The sequence below is a fragment of the Girardinichthys multiradiatus genome, chromosome 18, assembly GCF_021462225.1.
Source record: "Girardinichthys multiradiatus isolate DD_20200921_A chromosome 18, DD_fGirMul_XY1, whole genome shotgun sequence".
Lineage (NCBI taxonomy): Eukaryota > Metazoa > Chordata > Actinopteri > Cyprinodontiformes > Goodeidae > Girardinichthys > Girardinichthys multiradiatus.
The window spans coordinates 22,662,527-22,680,050 of record NC_061810.1 but is presented as its reverse complement, the minus strand read 5'-3'; the positions used below and the strand labels follow the sequence as shown (position 1 = coordinate 22,680,050).

At 38.9% G+C, this 17,524-nt stretch overlaps 1 protein-coding gene across 1 annotated transcript in view; it reads right to left on the bottom strand.

The window, feature by feature from the left end:
- Positions 1 to 17,524, bottom strand: part of grm5b (glutamate receptor, metabotropic 5b) — a 108,645-nt gene that overhangs the window by 84,791 nt on the left and 6,330 nt on the right. The window contains exons 2-4 of the mRNA XM_047391714.1: positions 10,943 to 11,452; positions 10,088 to 10,531; positions 9,828 to 9,942 (exon numbers count right to left, since the gene is read on the bottom strand). Of these exons, the coding sequence (XP_047247670.1) occupies positions 9,828 to 9,942; positions 10,088 to 10,531; positions 10,943 to 11,185 (802 nt within the window). The 5' untranslated portion in view covers positions 11,186 to 11,452. The remainder of the gene's footprint in view (positions 1 to 9,827; positions 9,943 to 10,087; positions 10,532 to 10,942; positions 11,453 to 17,524) is intronic.

Here is a 17,524-nt window from a genome sequence, read left to right as displayed (position 1 = left end):
TGACCAGTGATCAAAAAAAAACAAAAAAGGTAATGAGGTATTTCAGAACCTGTCAGAATCTTTTTATGGCCCTCTTTGAATCCAATATTAATTCCAACACAATAAATAATTTAGCAGACTGTTCTCTTCTTCTTCATGCAATATATCCTTCTCTACACTGTCTTCCTCCACAAATTCTACATGTCAGAACATGTTGTGCTGCAGGGTCAACGAAGAGGAAAATAAAAATGATTCAAGGACAATGGAAACAGAAAGGGAGATAAAACTGGGCGAACAAAAACAGGGCCGACAGAAACCCAATCAAAAGACTCATTAACGAGAAATAACAGACTGAGAAGAGAAAAAGTGAAAAAGACAATATGAGAACACTCGAATACAGGCTGAGGTGGAGATATGCCTGGCTTCTTGATTAACCACGAGATTGATCAATTGTGTTTAGAGCGAGGACGGGTGACACGTCAAATTTCGGGTCAATGAACTCAATTGAGCAAAACTGAACAGAGCTAAGCAGAGAAACAGAGTCTTGGAAGCGGCAAAAAGGATGAAAATACATTGACCTCAGTGGTGATGATTATATTCGTACGTAATTATTTGTGTTTTTTTATTAAACTAACAATTATATGAGACAGATGAAGGTCATCATTACTGTGCAGAAACAATCCACAGTAATGATGTGGAAACTAAAGGGACGCAACCCTTCACTCTTTTAAGGTAGTGCTGGTTTAAACCTACTGTAGGAAAGCTACAAGCAGCATGTCTGTTAAACAGCTAACTGCAGGCTCCACCTGAGCAGATAGCCTGACTAAATAAACAGCTAATATCACCTTCTTGGGCTCCCAGCAAAGCCCAGAACTTGAAAAAGGTTTAATATTTTGCAAAATAAGTATTTGAAAACTGCTGTGTATTAAAATCATAATACCAATAATTAAATGACACAGATATTGTTAAAATTATAATAATCAATATTTTTATTTTTTTATTTTAGCATCAGGAATAATTATTCATCTGTTTTAAACAAAAGCAGTATATATTATATATGACATACATTTTTGTTTGGAATGTTTTAGTAAATACCGCCAAACCAATATATTTTTAAAGGTTATCATGCTGTGAGAATCTCCCACTGCCCCATGCCTAACATACACACCATTTATTCCTGTGAGTGATTCTGGCAGACAGACTGCACTGTTGCTGAGCTTCACAAGCTTGCAATCAAGTCGGCAGTCTAATTTTCCTCAAAAATGTTCCACACTTTAGTCTCTTGGTAATATTATACGTAGCAACCTGTTGAAAATCTAATAATAATAATCTGAGAGATACAGGTTTGGACGCCATAGTGTACGTTAATTTATGAAAATTCAATTATAGTTCACAGTGCAGTGAAAAAACTATTTAGTTACTTGCAGTTTTTGATTTTGTATCTCCCTTAATGTGATGTAATACCCCCTAAACCTTTTAACTGGCTGTCCCACCGTTGGTGGCCTCAGATGGCATGATGTTTTGGTAATAACTGGTGATGGTTCTACTAAGTAATTGCGGAGGAATTCTGTCCCACTCTTTTTTGCAGATTGCATTTAATTTAGCCATACTGGAGGGTTTCTCAAGCATAAACGGTCTGTTTACAGGTATTTGACAGCATCTCAATCGGATTTAAGTCCAGCCTTAGACTAGGCCACTGCAACATATCCATTTAGTTTAGTTTTTTTTGTTTGGTTGCCATTCCTACGTGGTTTGCGTCAGAAAACCGACATGCTGCATAACCCAAGTGAGCTTCAGTTTCTCTCATGGTTCCATCGATAACAGCAGATCATCAAGATGATTTTTGGCAAATATATGACAGGCCTTTTTGGTCAGCATTTGTTTTAGCTTTGTTATTCTCCCGTTTTCTTTCCAGTTCATTTCTATTGTTGATGCACTGACTTTAACTGAGGCAGGCAAGGCCTTCAGTGCTTTCAGTGTTGTTCTTGGTTCTTCTGGTTTACCACTGTTCCATGTTTTCTCCATTTGTGGATAAAGGCTTTCACTGTGGTTCAATGGACCCCAAAACCTTAAAAAATGACTTTGTAACCCTTTTCAGACTGATAGATATCTGAGTGTGTTTCTTTACTGTTCTTGAATTTATTTAGATCAAGGCATGATGTGTTGCTTTTTGAGATCATTTGGCCTGCTTCATGTGGTCAGATAGGTTTTATTTTAGTGATTTTTTAATTTTACAGGTCAGCTCAGCCTTCCATAAAATGTGCTTAGTCCCAGGTAATTTATGACTTAACAAGGACATTTTTTTCACAAAGGGCCAGGTTGGTTAAGAAGGCTTTTTTTACCTTAATAAATGAAATTATCATCAGAAAACTGTGTTTTGTATTTACTTCGTTTGTCTGATATAAAAATTAGTTTAATTATCATAACCATCAAACCAAGTCTGGCCCACACTGACTGTGTGACCAAAATATAAAAACAGTAGCAATCTGTAAGGGAGCTAATTTTTTCTCACAGCACTGTAATATGCAGGAGAAAGCGAGATGTGTACGACTATCCAAGCAAATTTTTAATTTCTAAATGCCACGGTCTCACATTAATTCTCTGGTGGCAAAAACAAGTTGATACTGCTGCGAATCAGTATCTAATTAGGCAATTTGTATCAAATTGATTCGTTTTTGGACATATGTTGCTGACATTGTGTTGCTGATAACTATACTGCAAATACACTGACATAAATTTGTGACAGAAACAATGACCTGCAGCACTCTTTCTATACACAGCCCTTCATAAATAAATAAGCGTCTTAATCAGTAGTAGCCTCCCCTCAAGGTGACCTAATATCAATATGTACCAGACTTCTCCTGTGTTCTCACAGATAAAGATAAAGAAATATATCAGAGGAATATGATTTTCCAATTCTATTTGTATGACTAATAAAGCCTCACAGAGCTCAGTGAAAATCAATTTATGTAGTGATTTGTTTTAGGCCATTATACACCTTTTATCCAGTGTAACTTAAAATCCCCTTGATACTTTTTATTACTGTTTTACATCTTGCTTTATGCTTTGCAGTTTATCTGATGTGCTATGCTTTAGTGAGTACTGCTTGGTTCCTATTTATTAAGCTGGCTTATCTGTCGTTTTCCTGAAATATGCTGGAAAACATCATAACAAGAACCAGAAAATAAGAAGACAAAGTTAGCCGGCCTCTGGCATGAAGCAGAACATTTCAGAAAACATCTTCTTGAGTGGTGATAAATTTGATGAATGAAGCATCGATGATATTAACCCAGAATTTATACTGACCAAACTGTTTCTCAGCAAAGGTTTGAAAGTAAAAAGTACGTATTGTGTCTCCAAACACTGGAAGAACAGCCAGAAATGTTTTGTTTGGAAGACTTTAAACAAAAGAGTGACACAAACAGAATTCACTGACACATTTTATGTGTGTACTACACAATATATTCACAATCACAAAGTTATACTCTCAAATATTCCACCTTTCTCCAATAGTGTTCCATTACTTCAGTGTAATCATTGTGCTGATATTAAATGTATTATTCAGGTTTGGGTACATCAGTGTCCCCTGTCTTTTTGCTACCAGATGTGAAATGGTAATGCAAATTAATGACTCTCAAACACACACAAACACACACACACACACACACACACACATACAGCAATCTTTCTCTCACTCGGTATCTTCTGAATGCTGATTACACTATCCTTTCCTAAGCTTTTTGCTCATTTACCTTCATTCCTCCCTTTCCTTCCTAATCCTTTCAGTCTTCTCCATCCTCCTCTCTTTTTGGTAGTTGGCACTGCTTGTGTGTGTGTTGTTTATTTTAGGAAGACAGCATCTGACGTTGAATGTCACATCCAAGGTTATACTAGCTTGTCTGTGCGAGTACAAAAGCCAACACCTTGCTGGCAGACATACACATTATTACACAGTGCAACTTGCGCTCCTGAAATACCCGCACAGCAAAGACACATGCTTCTCGTTTTCTTGCTAAAATTAAAAGGTGGGCTCCCAGAAACATGTCCATATAGAGATTAGTCACTGTGAAGGAAAACATTTTATGTCAAACATGAAACAAATGTTATCCCTGCCTCCATATGTAAGGGCATAAATATAACATCTTTTATATGCAATTTGGTTTTCAAGTAAGACTATTCAAGAGAACGTGCAGGGTTGTGCGTAATATCTGTTTTGACTGTTTTGCACAGTGAGTATGCAAAAATAGTAGACCTTATTTAAATAGATGAGTTACTAAGCTTCTATGCGACTCATTTTTATGTATGTTAACAGTGAGCACAAGAGAAACAATAATGAGACACTAGGTTTTGTTTTATCCCCAAACAACAGGTGACCATACAGTATGAAAGATTCTCTCCCTTTAATACATCTTCTGTAATATGTCAAGAACAAAACAGATAACTAGTGCAAGGGAAAAGTATCATATAACCTATGTGAATGCAAGAAGCAGTTTTCAAATAATTTTTTCATATATTAAGGGGAAAAACCCTGTCTAAACCAATCTGCCCCTATGTGAAAAACCTGAAAACTGCTTGTTAACTCAGCAACAACTGCCACCAAGGGTTTGTGACAACTGACGGTGGCTTTTACATTGCTGTGGAGGAATTTTCCCCCACTCTTCTCTGAAGAGTTGTGTTATTTCAGCCCCAATGGAGGGTTTTTGAGTCTCAATGCTCTGTTTAAGGACAGGCCACAGCATCTCAATCATAGGTAGATTCCACAGGTCCAGGCCTCTCCAAAACATTCCTTTTTTATCCTGCTCCATGATCAAAGCATGCTTGACCTTAATTCACAAACTGGTGGCTGCACACTCTTATCCTGGACCTGGTAGAAGGCAGGATTGACCATTTCATCAATTATGATAATCCTCCAGATCCTGAATTATCAGAGCAGCCCCAAACTACCCCACTACCACATCATGTCAGCATGTTTTCCTATAGGTAGGACTTCTTTTGAAATTTGTCCGAAATGATAGTTTTGACGCAATACTTTTCTCATGAGTATACAGAATGTTTTACCAAAAATCTCATCAAAATGTGTCTCAGCAAATGGGAAATTGAACTCAGTTGTCCTAATATCTGCTTTGTTGTAGTTAATTAATGGTTTAACAAGGGGGGCAATAATCTCTATGTATAATATTAGAATTGGTTTCATGATTTGACCATATTGCTTAATTTGTTTATTAAGTATTTTAGGAGTATTTTACCCCTTTCACTTCTCATCTCCTCATGAAAAATAAGCACGCAATCGCTCAGAACCGTAAGTCCCCAACAAACTTCAGTTTTACTCTTGGATGATTGCTAAACTAAAACAGTTCGTTCTTGGCACAGCAAAATTGATTTAGGGCTAAGAATGAAATGAGCAACCTTTGATATTTAAAGGTACCCATAAATCAAAGGATTTTGCTAATCCAATCATGTTTGTAAAATACTCAGTTTTATAAAGTTCAGCATCAGCTTCTGCATATTTTTCTAATTTTTATTATAAATAATACGCTTCATCTCCCTCCCTTGATTCCTTGCAGTATTTCATAAAGCTGTCACACTCTATGTTGACTGGACCTTCTGTACTTCAGTAAATGCACACCACCCCTGCACACACATAGCAACTCCAGTATAATAGACAACTAAAAAGCCTGATGACAGAATATTTTATGTGAAAAGCGTATCTCTTTGTGGATGTTTGCACTTATCTCTTTTCAGGAGCAGCAAACACAGTTAGTGCACACATGCACAGAGACTCAACTGCTTTGTCCTCCACCTCAGCAAGCAGTCACACTATCTCCACCATCTCCCAGCAGTAAACTCACTGAATGACTCAGCTTCACACTAAGTCAATCAGTGAGGAAGGACAACTGAAGGTTGTTTTCCTTTCCTTAACAAAGTCATATTATATTGTGTTTTCCCATGCCTTTCTTTACAGTTTGGGGGATTTATTCACAATGATTCTTTCTAAATCTAAAGCACCAAAAACTCTATCTTCTGTGGCTCTCTGGCTCAGCTGCTGCTCTGTTTCCCTGACCTTTTTGTTCAGGCTGTCCCGCAAGCATCACCTACTAATCTACTTCCCTAGTTTTGGACACAACTGCTTAATCAGCTTTCTGGCAGGCTTTAACCCAGCCAGGGCAATTCAATTTCTACCACCTTTACCTTCATAAGGTGAAAACTTCAGGGTTAAACAACTCTCTGCTGCAGTGGCAGTGCTGCTGCCTGTTTCTCTCATCAATTTACTGTCTCCTTTTCTTTTAACTGGTAAAAAAACCTTTTTTTAATTTCTCATGAACTGTAATATATTATTTAATAGTTAGAGTTTCAATAACTCATTGCTTGTGAAAGACGTGTATGTAAAGATATGCAAGGATGTGCATATACTGACGCATGGATACGTGGGTAGTATTAATGGGTCAGGTACCAGTAATCAATTGTGTACCAACTCTTGAAGAAGGCCCCGTTTCAAAACTCCAGGTTCTACGTGTTATTGTTCCAGTGGTTTACAGTCCTATAAATGATATGCAAGAAAATGTGAATAAAGGGCCAGAGTTTTCTTAGGTTTTTTGCAGAGTAATGTCCCGTGTCTGAAAGAAGGCTCCGACATTTATTCCACGGTTACACAAAATAGAAATGTAGCTGTTTGGAGAAATGTCTTGTCATGACAAACATCATCATTGACGATCTGGAAACTAAAGGGGCACCACTCATCAGTTGTTTTAAATAGCTAAAATCAGCTCTTACAGAAGGTGACCACACCACTCTGATGACTTATTTAATTTAGAACAAGCTCACAGTGATATGACTTATTTCTACTATAGGGAAGTCAACTAAAACCAATAACTTCACAGAAAATCCCTTAAAAAATCCCAACTCACTCTTTCAGGTAAATGTTATGTAAACTACTGTAGTGGAATTTCCTTATCAAAGTGTGAGAGAAGTTGACTCACAACAAGAGAAAATCCGGACTTTGTCTTTATAAGTTTTATTCAAAGGCATTTCAGCGACCCTGTCACTGAGGTTAGTCAGGTGAAGCAGAGCCCCGATCAACATTTACACACAGTATTTATACCAAACATGACAGTGTTATCTCAACTTCAAAGAGTCTGTGTTTTATGGCCTAGACCCTCCTCGCGTCAGAGGTAACAAAGTTATCTATGAACAGACCCATCTGCTCTTCCTGAGGCATCACCCTAAAGCATGGGTTTTAACCATTAAACTTCTGATAATGGCTTTTGCAGCTTCCTCCTCTAACACAGATGTTCTGAGGAGTGAGGTAACCGAAAGGTCATACACTTTGGAACACTTAATAAAAGAATTTCCATTACACTACTTTCGGGAAAGCTACAGGGGTTGGACAATGAAACTGAAACACCTGTCATTTTAGTGTGGGAGGTTTCAAGACTAAATTGGACCAGCCTGGTAGCCAGTCTTCATTGATTGCACATTGCACCAGTAAGAGCAGAGTGTGAAGATTCAATTAGCAGGGTAAGAGCACAGTTTTGCTCAAAATATTGAAATGCACACAACATTATGGGTGACATACCAGAGTTCAAAAGAGGACAAATTGCTGGTGCACGTCTTGCTGGCGCATCTGTGACCAAGACAGCAAGTCTTTGTGATGTATCAAGAGCCACGGTATCCAGGGTAATGTCATCATACCACCAAGAAGGACGAACCACATCCAACAGGATTAACTGTGGACGCAAGAGGAAGCTGTCTGAAAGGGATGTTCGGGTGCTAACCCGGATTGTGTCCAAAAAACATAAAACCACGGCTGCCCAAATCATGGCAGAATTAAATGTGCACTTTAACTCTCCTGTTTCCACCAGAACTGTCCGTCGGGAGCTCCACAGGGTCAATATACACGGCCGGTCTGCTATGGCCAAACCTTTGGTCAATCATGCCAATGCCAAACGTCGGTTTCAATGGTTCAAGGAGCGCAAATCTTGGGCTGTGGACAATGTGAAACATGTATTGTTCTCTGATGAGTCCACCTTTACTGTTTTCCCCACATCCGGGAGAGTTACGGTGTGGAAAAGCCCCAAAGAAGCGTACCACCCAGACTGTTGCATGCCCAGAGTGAAGCATGGGGGTGGATCAGTGATGGTTTGGGCTGCCATATCATGGCATTCCCTTGGCCCAATACTTGAGCTAGATGGACACGTCACTGCCAAAGTCTACCGAACCATTCTTGAGGACCATGTGCATCCAATGGTTCAAACATTGTATCCTGAAGGCGGTGCCGTGTATCAGGATGACAATGCACCATTACACACAGCAAGACTGGTGAAAGACTGGTTTGATAAACATGAAAGTGAAGTCATCTCCCATGGCCTGCACAGTCACCAGATCTAAATATTATTGAGCCACTTTGGGGTGTTTTGGAGGAGCGAGTCAGGAAACGTTTTCCTCCACCAGTATCATGTAGTGACCTGGCCACTATCCTGCAAGAAGAATGGCTTAAAATCCCTCTGACCACTGTGCAGGACTTGTATATGTCATTCCCAAGACGAATTGACGCTGTATTGGCCGCAAAAGGAGGCCCTACACCATACTAATAAATTATTGTGATCTAAAACCAGGTGTTTCAGTTTCATTGTCCAACCCCTGTACATGCCATGTCTGGCCCAAAAACCCAAAATCACACAATTGTGATGAGTGGGTGTTTTTTGAAAACCAAAACATAAACATACAGAAACCGACGAATGAACACAAGAAGAAGCAGGAGGACAGGGGAACAAAAGAACTGTGAAGGGTTATAATTGGGACAATCTCATGAGAAATGAGCTAGTACTGGGAGGACTGAATACAAGAGCTTGAAAGAGGTGAGTCCAGTTAACTGAATTTGTTGGTAGCAGAACTGGCTAAAACGGCACAAAATAAACAAAGATTGGAAACAAGTGGACCAGGGAACAACTAAAGCATGAATCAAACTAAGCGAAATAAATAAACATAAGAAAACATGGGAATCCACTCAAAATACAGAACTAGCAACACAAAATCAAAATGCAATAAATCTAGACACTACAAGCGACATGCCTGTTAAGCAACAGACTGCAGGCTAGCTACATGCATAGATAGCCATACTAATTAACTATATCCTTTCAGCTGGTGCTTGTTACACTATAAAAAGCGGAAATACATACAGGTACAGTATAATGTTCTTATGTATGTACTTAAAATCTATCAGTAAATATAGCCAGACTTTAATCAATATTTTACTTGTCTGTGCTACAAAAATACAGTAACAAAAATACAGTAACAATAAACAAAGGTTATAGATAAAAGACAAAAAACTGCAATGATTAATGTGTTATATTGTTTTTGTCATGATCTTTGGGTTTGCGTAATGTCGATATTTATATTCTGCTCCATTGTTCCCTGTGTTTTCTGTCAACCATTTCTCCCATTTCCTTTGTACTACTTCCAGTACTTCCCTCACAGCTGCACCCAATTTCTAATCAACCACCAGCTTCTTGTTCAGTAATCAACTCTCCATCTTAAACATCCCTCAGTTAGTCAGCTCTCGGTCCAATCATCCTGTCATACCCACCAGCTTGTGATGTATTATTTTGGATTCCCTCATGCACCTTAGTTTCTATAAGTATTTTTAAAATTTTGTTTTCATTTTTACCTGCCTGTCTCCTGCCTCCTCCCTGCTTTTGGGTTGAGCTTTATACTTTTTCATGACAGTTTTGGCAACAGTAGGATTATTTTTTTCTTTTTAGTTTTAAATAAAAGCAGATTTATTTTACATTTTTTACTAAAATCGATATACCATTAAATTCTGTAATTTTCCTTTAAGTGTGTAGTTTTACCTTCAGTGTGGATAGCAGACACATAGCTCCAGTTATATCTTTTGACAATGTCCACCATGGCTCGTGCTTGCTGAGCATCGGAAGGGACCACTCTCATAAAATATTTATAAAGGCTCTGAAAGCAAAGAAACTAATTATTGGACAGCAATTAATTGATGCAAAAATCACATTTAATTGATACAAATTTCATCATCAATCTAAATTATGCTAATCTCTTGCGCGTGTCTTTCCAGTATCTCTGGGTAGACAGGCTAGCTCACCTTGTCACTGAGATCCATACTGGTGGCAGAGTAGGCGATCTGCGGTATGTTGAAAAGCTGGAGCAGATTCTGCACCTGGATGGCCACTGAGCTTGACCCTGGTCCAATTAAACCCACAATGGGTTTCTTTCCCCGCATCGGAGTAGCAGATGGGTCTGCGCACTTCATCGCTGCTGCTCCTCCTCCTCCTCCCCCTCCTCCCCAAGAGGTCACACCACCCCACTCCTCAGCCTCATCAGAGGACACAAGAGAATCTCGTATGAACTCGATGCTCTGCTCCAGAGCCACAGCGGAATGCCAACAGGAGTCCCGGATCTCACAGCCCAGAGTGATGTTGGGAAGGATGTTTTGGTCAGCGTTGATTCGGTCCAGTGTATGCATCATGGCCTCCACCCTCTGGATGCCATACTGCTCACGTACCGCTCCACACTTGCGTTCATGAACCTGAGCACACAGAATAGAAGAACAAATTAAGTCTAAATGTTATGCATTTAATTAGGGAAATTTACCAGATAAAAAAAATGTAATCCAATAAGTACTTCACTAATTCTGATTTTACTCCAACTTGGCTGAGTACATTGAGGAGTCTTTTTTTCTTTTTGTCCAATTTTTCATAGTAGGATAAAAAAAAAAGCTGAAATGCCAGTGGGTGAGTACTGGTTACTGAGGCAACTAATAAAGCTTAAATATTCATGGTGCTACAAAGCACAAAAAGGTTTCTATTTTCCAGAATCAATGTACTTCTTTAGTAAGCTGAGCAGCAATTTTATGATTCTCTCTAAAATAACATGCAAATTTATGGCCACAAATACAATCATTTTAAAAAGTTTCTAAATAAATAAATAAATAAATCACCTTATCAGCAGGAGGCTGGTGATGGACAGAGAACAGAGCTCCGATGATGATGTCTCCATGCATGTGTGCAACAACTCTCCGTTCACTGGAGTCAGCTCCTTCACACCACACCCAAATTGACAAAAGCAGCAGAAGCCAAAGCATCATCATGGTACACTGATTTAATAAAGCACAGGCAGATCTCAGATTGTATGCGCAGGTGTCACAGGGTACTACTGTTCGTCGAACAGCTTGGCTGACCATGTCAAAAGCTGGTGACACAGTGGAAAGCTTGAAATAGAACTCATTTCTTTATTCTCCCTTTCTGCTTCCTTTTCAGGCTTTTTTTGTATGTCCAAGGGGGAGCATTAGTGGGACAGCTGAGACAGACGCTACTGTGCAACCTGTAAAATTCAGTAGAATGTTTAAAAAACGTTTTATTGATTGTTGAGACAACTCCAGGATCCCCCAGTTACAAGGCTGAGCTGGTCTCCCCTGGAACAGGTCATTGACAGTCATGTTCCCAGAAACCTGTGGGAAGAAAAAGACCCAATTAGACTTTAACCATTTCTACACGGTATTCACAGTCTTGTTGAATACGTAATCAACTGATTTAATATTGCAAAAAAACCACAGTGAATATCTCTTCAATAAACTTGAGACGAACAATCAAACAGACAGATCAGCTTTTGGTTTTGTATAATGGATGTATCTGCTAGATATGGGACAGCTTTTGGGTCTTGATGCAATTGAATGCTTAAGATATATTTATTTTAAACTTGATGTGATAAAAATCAGATTTGACCTGCTTCACTTAAGTTGTGCTGCATCAAGGTCCTGTAGCTAGATCACAACATTAGGTACAAGAAAATCATAAGCAGTATCAGGGAAAATATATATTTCATACCAAGCAACTGATTTAGGAGTTTTACTATGTGCGTAAATAATTCAGAAGCTTTGGGGTAAAATGCATCCTGTCTTCTAGTTGTTTTTTTTTCGATCTTTTGTTTTTTAGATTTTTTTCTCATCTTGTCTTTTTAGACTTGACAACAGAGGTTTTAAATACACATTTCTCTCTTAATTTCTGAAGTTGATGCAGAGAAGACGACATGCTGCTAAACAGCTGAAACAATTAGAGAATTGCTGTGTTTGGCATTTTAAACAAGTGTAAAGTTTAAATTCCAAAAATGCAGCTAATGTATCTATTTTCTAAATAACATTCTCCTTTTTTAAGCTAGTGCTTGAAAAGTTGTTGATTAAAGTCCAAAACAATTTTTTCACTTAATATAATGGTTGTGTGAGCCTATTTTAAAGCAAATCCCATTCAAATGTAAAGATTACAAATGATAGAATGATACCCATAGCAATGGTATATCTGGGACTGTTTTTGCAGTACACCCTGGATAGATAATCTGTAAATCATACAGCCTTACAATATCTCTGATCAGAAAATGATATTTTGTATCAGTGTGTCTCTGAATAATATCTTTGACAACATCCTTAAAGATATATTTGTATAGGAAAAGGAGTTAGAAAAAGCAGCAATAACACAAAGCGAGATGTCCTGTATCGGGGAAAATCCGGGTTAGCTACAATAAAACCTTACGCTTTCCACATAGCTACAGAGGCACCCTGAACAGCTATTTATTTTTTCAGGAAAATGTGATGACTACAGTATTGGCTGTGGAGCAGCCAATACCCTACATGCCTTAGGTATTGATGCTTCACAAACACTGGCCCAGCTCTTGTGCTGTACTTCCTGGGGAATAGTTCTACATCACTGTGAATGAGCAGTCACCACTGTGTCAACATGACATCAATATCTCAAACACAACAGCAATTCACGCCTGAAGCAGCTGAGAAGAACTGCAGTTTTCTGAAAAGCTTTGTGCAACACTGTAACAGGTCTGATACATGTAAACCCTGCAGCTCTAATTTGTCTCGTGAATTTTTGCATGTTTTGCCGCTTCCTGATTAAAAATGGAAAAAAAAAAAGAACCAAAAACATTATTGACAACAAAAAGTTGTCAATTGACAAAAAGTCAATTGAATTTAGCTTGGCTTGTATGATTGTTGCTCGTTTCTCAAAAAAAAATAATATTTCAATTGATATGCAATCACGTGCATTTTGTTTTCCTTTTGTCTTTTTAGCAAAGTAGTCTGTCTCTTGCTTGTGCCTGTTAAAATTAATTATAGAACACGTAGCCTCTGTTTTGTACCCTTTTAATAAAGCTCAAAACTGAGATTTTATGCTCTGTGGGTTTTGATTCACCTCTCGACTCTGTAAGCTGATTTTAGCTTGGTTTTACCACATCTAGTTTAGTCAAACCAAGCCTTTCTTTCCTTTGCCGTTTCTTTATTCAGTGACCTAACTACATAACTTTTTGTTTTATTCAGTTAGTTTTACTCAGCTTTTTTTCAAACCCCTGACGTTTGCTAAAAGTTCATAATTTTGCATCACCTGCTTCAGTACATACTCTACTCTGCTAGCCTGTTTGACACATATTGCATCTGTATTGGGATGAAATGTGTAAAATTAACAGTTCACTACTACATAAATACAGAGTCAGTTCCTTTCTGCTAATGCGTCACAGTTTGGTTTTATTTTTTTCCATTTTCAGATGAAAATTCAAAGGTCTGTGAACAGACACTGAGTGCTCCCAAGAGAGGCTGAATTAATCTGAAGCAATGAGGTGCTGAGGTGAGTGAATCTTCCTTAGTGCAGACAGAGCATCTTATCAGGTCATTGCTACGACCTTTAGGTAGCGACAGTGGGATCTATGTATGGCAAATGTGGCGTCTCTGAGTTGCAATTCTCATGCCACAGAATTTTGACCTAAAAATATGTGCATATGTAGCCAGGGTTAGCTGGTGATTACCATATGTATACAGTATATAAACATAATTTACCTAAATCTGCTACAGAAAGGCAGATGCGTAATAGTTTGACAGGTGACTAATTGTCAGTTAAATTGTAGGAACCTAGGTGACATCTATTCAACTAACCTTCAATTAGCCATCTGTCTGCATGTCTCCATTTGTTTAGACATCACCACTACTTTACTTCATTGCAATTGGCCAATCTATAGAGGTAGAGAAGACTGGCGAGTTTTAGAACCAGATAGCTTTCATCAGAATATAAAGACAGATAACCTGTTTGCTGAAAACTGCAGATAAAACCCAGAGTGAGATAAAAGAAATAGAAAGCATGACCCATAACTAATAGACGTCAGTGCACGTAGAGTCTGCTTGAATCAAAATGGGGAGTGTCAAGCTGGCAGGAATGCTCACTGCTGCTCCAATAATGAATGAATAAAACCAAACTAAGCTCTGTTGTGCAAGTACACTCAATAGTGATGCAATTGCATTTTAGTCTCTGTTTCTTGCTCTCTTTGCCTCCCATTCTCCATGTCTGCTGGTGAAACACATAAACAAGCCAGTGCCGAGGTTTAAAAAAAAGCGCCTCAGGTCTCGGGCCGGTTTCATAGTGCCAGCGTGTTGCTTGTGCAGAACATTCAGATTTTCATTTTGGGTCTCATATTAACAGATTAGACCACACACGCCTGCTGTGTGTCACTCGTGTCTCAGCTAGATGCAAGCCATCCCGGAGCCATAACAGATCTGGAGTTTCGGCATGTTGCTTGTTGTTTATGTGTGGGATAAGTGTCAGAACCACAGATTTCAGCTAAATATGCAACTAATGCATTTGCTCATCATCACATCTTTATGTCAGCAATACAAAACCTATTTTTACAGGGGTTTATACGTACACGCAATGTATCACAAATCGTTTTTCCAAAAGCTAACTATTGTGTTCTGGGCCACGGTGCAAGAAGGCAGATACAATTTCAGAAGCTTTTATCCAGGATCTGGATCTTTTCAGTCATCATCCATATCTCATGACCCTAGCTTTGTGGTTCAGCTCTTTCTTCAGCATGACACTGGAGCAGCCTCAACATTACGACAGACAAGGCTTAAATGCATCTATCCATCTCTGCCATTGCGGAGCAAGACACCTAAAAATTTCAACTTCACCACTTGAGGCAGAGACTGACCCTCAACCCGGTGGGAGTAATCAGCTTTTTTCCAATTCAGAATCAATGTCCTCAGACTTAAAGATACTGACTTTGACTGGGTATGAACCGTTCCAACACATGTTAAAGGTTATAGGTTGAAGACACTAACAAAACCACAGTATCTGCATATTTGTCCTGAACCTTCAATCTCTCCTCTGCTGTTTGTTGACTGTGTTTCAACTGTAAGAGGGGTCAAAAGGCCTCCCTCATAAACATAAAAAGTTGTGATTTTCAGAAATAAAACTGTAAGCTATGTTTCTGTTACATTGTGTTTATAACTTGCATTTGTACATTTTCTGCAAACTCCATCCAATGAGATTCAACTGATTATTTTAAACGTAGAGGAAAGATAAACAGCAGTAACTGTTCACAGCAGTAGCAGAAAATGTTGAACTTTATTTGAGTTTAAACTAGTATGAATTAAACTGAATGCCAAGAATGTTTCTTCATTTTGAAATGCATAGCACCCCCCCACCGACTAGGCTTCACGCCGAAGATTCAGGATAAAAACTAATTCATCACCTCCCTACCAGCGTCGATTTCACAGGTACATTTCTACCTGACTAATCTAGTTTTATCACTGCAATGAAAACAGAGGGAGGATAAAGACTGGTCCCAGAAAACTACTTTGATTCCACAAAAAGGTTCCTGTGAAATGAATTGGATTATAGCGGTGAAACTCCCCTAATGAGAAGCCACTCTCTTCCTTTCAATTCTCTGAGTCACCTACTGCGTTCCCCCAACACACGCTTCCATGTTGCTTTTTTGTTGTGGAGACTTAATGAGCAACTCATTCCCTAAAGAAACATCTCATACACACCATTAAGCATTTATACCTTCATTTCTATCCAAACTACACACTAGAGTACAAAAAAGTCCAATGAAATAACTTTTACACCAACATAAAGAGGAATGCAAACAAACCTCTATTTTGCAGCTCTCACTTTAATGCAGTGCATGTTAGTTTAAGAAACCGCACTGTTCTCTGTGCTGAGAAAACCTTTGATTTGCCATGTAGTAAAGAGACACCACCTTTTACAGGACAAGCTAAAATACAGTTGGGTGCCCAACAATACTTTGTGGTTATGTGCTGACATCATCAAATCCCCACCCCCTGAGTCAAAAGGCAGATAACAAGTTGGTCTTGCTTGGTTTCAAACACAGAAACAACGAAAACACAGAATTTCACAGGAGGGTGTAGCTGTGATGGTGTGGTAAAGTTCGACATTTAATTTCAGCATATATCCTCTGATTTGCACCAAATTCAATATGATAGATTTTAATTTCGCCCCTAAAAGATATTCAGTCAAATATTTGGTAAGTGTGGTCTAATTGCCTTCACATCTCCCCCTAGAAGCATTACAATAATCAGCCCCAAGTAATGCTTTAACTGAGGATTATGAAATTTGGTACATATGGGTAACTTCTCAGGACCTACAAAAAATTCTCTAGAAGCTATGGTCCAAACCCCAAAGAAGGTCGATCATTTTGGATCAAAGCCGCCATTTTGTCTCCTTTGCATACGTTGTATTTGAGCGAACTCCCCTAACAGCTTTTCATTTACAAACCTCAGAATGACTCAGTACAGTCTTAAGGCATTGGAGATCAAAAGTTATCCAAACCTTTTGCTGCATCAAAGCCTGTGGGCGTGGCCAACCTCAAAATCTGACTTCTTGCCCTAAAAGACGTAGGTCTAATAACTTTCACACACGAGGCCAGAGCTGTACCAAACTTTCTGTGTGTCATCACAGACCAACACACTACACGTGCTCATTTGCTGATTTGACTTGTTTTGCTGATGGATGTCCTCCTTTTACGCTGTGCCTCATAGAAATTTCAGGCAGTGTCTGATGACAAAGAACAAGGTGATGTTGAATCCAACAGTGAACTGTGACTGTTGGCTGGACCGTATGGGCATGGCGGAGTCGGGAATTCCGATATCTCGCCGTTTGCCTAAGGTCGGCTCTAAATTACACATGAAAGATCCAATTTTCTCCAAACCAGATGTGCATGATCTTTGTCAACCTACAAACAGCTTAAGTGGATTACATTGGAATTTGAATCAACTGCAGTCCCTTGAATATTTCAAACAGCTACATCTCTTTGGTGCATTATCAGATCCACTCCAAATTTTGAGGGCTTCCTTGTGGGTGACTTCTGAACACACTGATATGGGAAATCCATGACATTACGACAGTCTGTAGAAGTTTTAAACTGTCCAACAACAGATAATCATTTCAAATGACATTTTCAAAAGACTACTGGAAGTCTTTATTATTCTATCACCACCAGACAGAAAGTGACTACAGTTTCCATCACGAAGGTTGGATTTTGAAGACTTCTCACCAGAGCAGAACTCAGCCTGACCAAAGGTAAATTGAGGCTTGCCTACGTTACAGAGTAGTGGTGACATGCAGAATGAAGTGGCGAACTCGTAGGAGGCGTCAATTCAGGACGGCAGTCCCGACCCAAGCCAAAGTGGCACTTAGCTGCGTGGACCGCCCCACACTGCTCGCATCTTTAATTG